At 36.8% G+C, this 6,339-nt stretch overlaps 1 protein-coding gene across 1 annotated transcript; it reads right to left on the bottom strand.

The window, feature by feature from the left end:
- Window positions 1-1,251: 1,251 nt before the first annotated feature.
- LOC120606280 (rho GTPase-activating protein 20-like) lies at window positions 1,252-5,895 on the bottom strand. The gene is given in 3 exon segments (XM_039867392.1): window positions 1,252-2,738; window positions 2,740-4,705; window positions 5,736-5,895. Coding segments are annotated over 3 exon segments (2,217 nt in total). The 3' UTR covers window positions 1,252-2,647.
- Between the last annotated feature and the right edge of the window lie 444 nt (window positions 5,896-6,339).

Raw genomic sequence — 6,339 nt, 5'->3', positions numbered from 1 at the left:
TTCCTTGAGATTTCAAAACAAAATTTTCTAAAGTCCACCCCAGAGCTTTCTGCCAATTTTACCACACATCTGATGACATTATTCAGAAGTTCAAGGAATTCACTGCATTAAAAACGAAACAGAACAAACAAATACAAATGGAGGATTTATACTCATAGGTGGCTCAGAAACAGAATAGGACTCATACTTGGGGTATAGTACAGAACTCAATAGCATTCTTCCTTTCAGTAGAAAATTTAGCTTGTAAGATATCCTCATAACCAAAAGAGATAGTAAAGAAAGCTAACACTTCACTCAACTTTATTAATGTTTTTTCTCTGTATTAAAATAAGCAGTTTGCAAAGACTTCCTCTCAAGTCATTAAAACATGACCAGGAAGGAAAAGTTCAACAGTTACTACCATAATTTGGATTAAGATACATAGCATTCCTAGAGTTTCTTTTCAACAAACAAAATATACCATTAGCCTCAGGATACATTAGGTCTTTTCCATTCAATGTCATGCCATGTAAAGGAAAAAAAAAAACACACCGTGAGATAATTTCTTGAATCCAATGTTTTTATTCAATTAAGACTTTTTAAAAAATAAAATAATCTTTGTATTTCTGTAAAATTTAGAAATTTTACAGAATGCGTATGTGTATACTGCCGGAATCCAACTGATGACCTTTCTGATACTGAGGTTGTGGTCTTCACTGATCAGTTAGAACAAACAAATTTTTTGTACTAAAGTATTATATATTTGTGAATCTCTTTGAAATGGTGGTTAAACATACACCGAGTGAACCTCAATGAACTCTGAGAAGGCAAAGATGCAACATTCATGAGAAGACTGTAATATTTAATAAGTTTATATGACCTGAGAAGTATTGATGTCTGAGTATATATCTGAGGTCAACTGGGTACTCTAGTCAGAATGGTTCAAATTTAGATAAGAAAATCTTGTACAATCAATTAAACTGAGTTGATGGTTCTTTTGATAGGAGAATATAGGAGCACAATAAAAATAATAACTAAAAAAAAAAAATGAAGACTGTGTCTGTGGCATGACTTGTTTGGTAAATGGTAATATTAGAAAAATATAAAAGGGAAAAAAACTTTTTCTAGAAAGATGGACCATGACCTATGACTAAATGCTTAAAGTTCCAATTCTAAATTAATTATATTTTATGAAATTTCCAAAGTTAAGCAGATATTGGGGTCATTAACCAAAACAATTCTACAAAGGGAAATATTGCTCCAATGAGACTGTTAACTCTGAAGAGTGGTATTTTATTTCACAGACAGCATGAGTTTATATATATTTATTATCAGTGCCTTGATAATCAAACGATTTAAAAGTTAGCAGCAGTTTCTGCAAGTACAAAAATACACATGTATTACATAACATATGGTGGTAAAATTTGTCAGGACATATTATACAAACTCAAAGCTTTTTAGATAAAGCATCAGTCTAATATATTATAGATTAACAGAGTATAATAAAATGACATGTATTCTGTGTTCAAATCATACCACATAATACTTTACAGTAATATTAACAAATTATTCACATTAAGTATTACAGGAGTATCTAAGGGAACACAGAAAGAAAGTAGGAATGGTTATTTCAGAACTGCAACATCTATTTTCCTCTGTGCTTAAAACTGGGTGAGTGCTTTACTTTTTTTGTGGTGAGCGATTTCTGACTCATCAATGTGAAAAAAAAAAAAAAAAGGCTAGAATGTTATTTTGTTAAGTAGAGAAGAAATTTATTCCAGAAAGACACTCCAAATCATAAGAGCTTCATTCACATCTTTCAGTGCTGACAGTAGTATTGCCTTAAGGGTAAGGGGAATCCCTGGCCTTTATATATTACACTGCAAAAGATGCATATGGAAACTTAGGAATCAAAATACAGGAGTGGTTGGTTACAAGGTGAAGTCTACTTCACATCTGTGACTGAGATGGTTAATATCATGAAGGAGTTCTTTGGACTCAGAGTTCTAAAAGCTAGTTATAATGCTTAGGGCAAACACAGCCATGTACTCTAGAGGTAGGTAGCACCTATAGCTAATACTGAAAGGACTTCTTAGATCTTACAGAAAACATTTTTTTCCTCTCCAACTGAAAAATGCAACCTTTAGAACAACAGGGAAATAACATTTGACATGAAGTTTCTTGGTGGCTCAGAAAAATAATTTTGAATAAACTAGTTTGTGGGCCTATGGTAGTTTGTGATGTTGAGGACAAACATTCAATCAAAGCCAGTTAACCACAATAAGAATCCAATGTCTACAAGAACAGAAACTGAGCTAATAATGGACATAAAGACAATAATTATTATGACCTTGTTGTATAAAATATCTGGAAAAAATAGCATAAAGATAATCATTGCTAATATTTAGGACAACAAAAGAATTTTCTTTATGGAGACAATTTGGCAAAAAGTTTAGACTAAAACTGGCTCTTTTCCTCTGGAATGGGCTTTTCTAAAGCTGCTTTTTTTCTTTCAGAATTAGGTTTATATGATTCACTATAACAGTAAAAAGAGAGAAAAACTCTTTAGTCACTGTTTTCAATGACCAAAAGTGAATATGTGAGTTCAACACCTAACTCCTTTATAGCTCAGTTTCTGTTCTTGTAGACATTGGATTCTTATTGTGGGTTAAATGTCTTTGGTTGGGTATCTGTCCCCAACATCACAAACGACCATAAGCCCTCAGTCTGAGCTGGAAGCATTACTCAGTTGAAGGGCAAGGTGAGGATTTCACACAAGGCAGAATGTCTGAAGAGCACTGCCCACTACTCTGTCCTTCTTCATGTGACTGCATACAAAGCTTGAGGCTGTCTTCCACCAAGTTGAGTGCTGAGCTAAAGCATTTCTCTGAGTCCTGGCTGGGATAAGAGCTACAGCACTCGGCTGCTTGCACAGCTTCAAGTTCTTCAGCTGCCCTTAGGGGAATATCTTCCTTTTTCTCTTGCAGTGACCTGGCTTCTGGAACACCAGAAGCATGTGGAGGTGGCTCTGTGAATCTTTTGAGAGAAACTATTTTCTTTTCCTCTAGTCCGTATGCCTTTGGTTTCTTTCTGAGGGACCAGTTTTTCAGACTGGCCATGCCATTTCTTAACCATGTGATGGGGTGAAGAGTTACAGAATGTGAGGGACACTCTATGGTATCCTTATTTGTATGAGCTAAGTTGTTGCTGGACTGTCTAGATGAGGGACCAGGCATTCCAGAAATGAGGCTGGAACTGCTAAGGTCAGAAGAAAGTTCCTCCTGTTTTCTTTGAGCCTGAAAGGTGCAATCGATTGGTGAGGAAGTATCAGTGGGTGTAAACACGAAGTGTTCAGAAATCTGGGAAAAAGCACTGTCTTGGGAGCTCACCGATGAGCCAGATGGAGAAGTGCCTGGGGAGGACAAACTGGAAGAGCTAGTGCTTGGGCAAGTGTTTAAGCTTGAGGGTAAAAACTTCTCGGTTGTTTGGTTTACGGCACTACTCTTGCCCACCTCGATACCCATGACCAAACTCTGATTAATGAGTTTTTGCCCCTCCATTTGCAAAGACTTGTGCCGTTTGAGATAATCATCTTCTCTGTCAAAGTGATCAGCTTCATAGCTGGTTTTATGTTGTTTCTTTGAATAAATCCCCCCAAGATGGCTCAGTTTGCAGTGTTGGTCATGAATGATGGGCTCTGAGCAGCGCCGGTGTCTCCTCAAACTCTTGAGGGCATCTGTTGTGTGTGCTGGGGAGTATCCAGATGTACCTGAATCAAATGGCACATTCCTGGGATGGTCATATGAGGACACGTGACTATAAGATGCCACAGAAATGGCCACTGGCTTGGATTTAGAAAAAAGTTTCACATGATTTCCTTCATTACCTGACGAGCTTTTCTTCTTAACTATTTTATTAGTGGCATTTTTCTTGATATCAGTGCCTATGCCTAAATTCTGCCTCAAACATACCTTACTCTCTTCCTGTAGGGGTTGATTCTGCTTCAGATAGTCCTCATCTTCTTGTGAGAGAATTGGATCATAGCTGGACTTGAGTTTTTTTTTCCGATAAAACTCCCTGAGAAAGGAAAGCTTTGAATCTACATAGTTGGTGCTGGGCTCTGAGCAGCGCCGGACCCGCCTGGGGCTTTTTGGACCATCTGCTGCAGCTGTGGACAGGCAGCAGGATGTGTTCATGTTAGCTGAGGGCCTGGCACGGCCCTGCAGTGTGGCGTTTCCATATAGTACTACAGCAGTCACTGGTTTGGATTCAAGAGGACGTTCCATTTGAAAGTCTTCATGTTTAAGATGGTCTAAATCAAGTTCCATTTGAATGTCTTCTGGTTTAGAATGATCTAAGTCAAATTCCATTTGAATATCTTCATGTTTAGGATGGTCTATGTCAAGTTCCATTTGAAAGTCTTCATGTTTAGAATTGTCTAAGTCAAGATCCATTTGAAATTCTTCATGTTTAGAATTGTCTAAGTCAAGATCCATCTGAAATTCTTCATGTTTAGAATGATCTAAATTAAAGTCACTCAGGGTTAAAAGACCTTCTACCTCAGGCTGGTCAAGGTCATAGTCACTAAGGGTTAATACAGAGTCCATGCTTCTGCTTCCTTGACCAAGCTTTTTTATCACATCACTGCATGGAGCATCAACATCCTCATTAAGCTCATTTTCTAAGCTGTCATAGGAGGAGTCATTCATCTGGAAGCAAGGGATATCTGTCGAAAAAACCAAACCATGATTAACATTGTTTCTTACCAATACATGCTGACTTGAAAAAATTATGGTGCTTAGTTTAATTCTCTTTTCATGTTCAAATTCCTGCTCTCAAGAAAAAATGGATCTTTCACATTCTTCTCAATTGTTAGCAAAAATGTAAAATAAAATTGTTATGGTATATTAGATTATCTCAGTTCCTGAAGAAATGGGCTTTTCTTAAGTAATATTCCTCAAAGCAATGAGACACATCATAACATCAAAAAATGGCAAGAAACATATAAAGGAATCAGTGCCACGTACACCTAGGTTCTGAATAAGACTGCCATCTTACGTGGGTATACATAATTAACTGTAGTCTCAGGGTAACCATTTACTAACTCCATCAATTTCTCTTTGACAAAGTTCTTTAATATCCATTACTTATTTAATCTTTAAAACAACCATAAAAGTTAGACATTATGGTTATCCATGTTTCATAGATGTAGAATTGATATTCAGTGGCATAGAATAATTGGCCAAAGGTAACTTAACTAGTAATTGGTCGTATTGGAATTCATATTCTGGAAGGTTAAATGTCAAGTCTCCCCCCTACCTCGGCCATGATGCTAATTGTTTTTAAACTGTTTCAAAGTGCCCTAGAATTCTGAGGTGTCCCAGGGATCACTAAGAGGAAGGAGAGGAAGAAAAAGACCAGGCCTGCCTCTGGGTCTTCTATTCCAGTTTTAACTACAGTTGTTCTATATGTATATTAGCATTCCTTGTAAAGTTTTATTTAAAAAAAGGTTAAAACCATCATAATATATCATGCTACCACTAACAAATTCTTGAAGTTTGGCATCTAGCCTTATACCTTTCTTAACCCCACCAGTGTGAACATTAGCAGGCCTTCTCAGGAAGGAGTCCTGGACCCAATGACTCAACTCAGAGGCTCCCTTCACCTGAGCTTCTGGGCTCTGGGACCACCACTGTCCCAGCATCTTCACAGACATGTGTCTTTCTCACAAAAAACAACCCAATTATTCCCAATACCTGAGGCATTCTCTTTAGTGTCACATCTCACTGAAACCTCCCCCGAGAGGGAAATGATATCTTCTCCAAATATCCCACGGCAATTTTCAATCATAAATTGAATAAGCTGAGACACCTGTATAAAAAAGGACAAAAACAAAGTGCTACTTTTCATATGCATATCAATACATCACATTTCATATATGAATCCTGATTTTAACAAAAAAAGTGCAAAAGAATCCCAAGAAAAATTCACGTCTACTTTAAAATATACAAAAGTTTTGTCTAAAAAACTATGATACCGTCAAGAGGAATTTGAGTATAGAGATTAATTTTAATCAGTGGCCTAAGTTATTATTTGTAGCCTTGGCCTATATGCTAACATGTTATACCAATGGCTCTGTTTCAAAAATCAGGGTAGTTTTAAATATTCTCTATAGGGCATTTAAGGTGAAGAAATATACTTTGTTACTAAAATCTATAAAGTATCATTAGATAAAGACTTATGAAATAGATTTCTTGTGTAAAAGGCAGTTGCCATAAGCTTGGGAAGAGGGCATCCTCTGTGGGTTTATTGTAAGGGAGAGAGACAGTGGGAGAGAAAACTTGCATTTTGCCTGAGTGG

The sequence above is a fragment of the Pteropus medius genome, unplaced genomic scaffold, assembly GCF_902729225.1.
Source record: "Pteropus medius unplaced genomic scaffold, Ma_sr-lr_union100, whole genome shotgun sequence".
Taxonomy (NCBI): domain Eukaryota; kingdom Metazoa; phylum Chordata; class Mammalia; order Chiroptera; family Pteropodidae; genus Pteropus; species Pteropus medius.
Note: the sequence above shows the minus strand (reverse complement) of the source record. Positions and strands in the feature narration are given on the sequence as shown.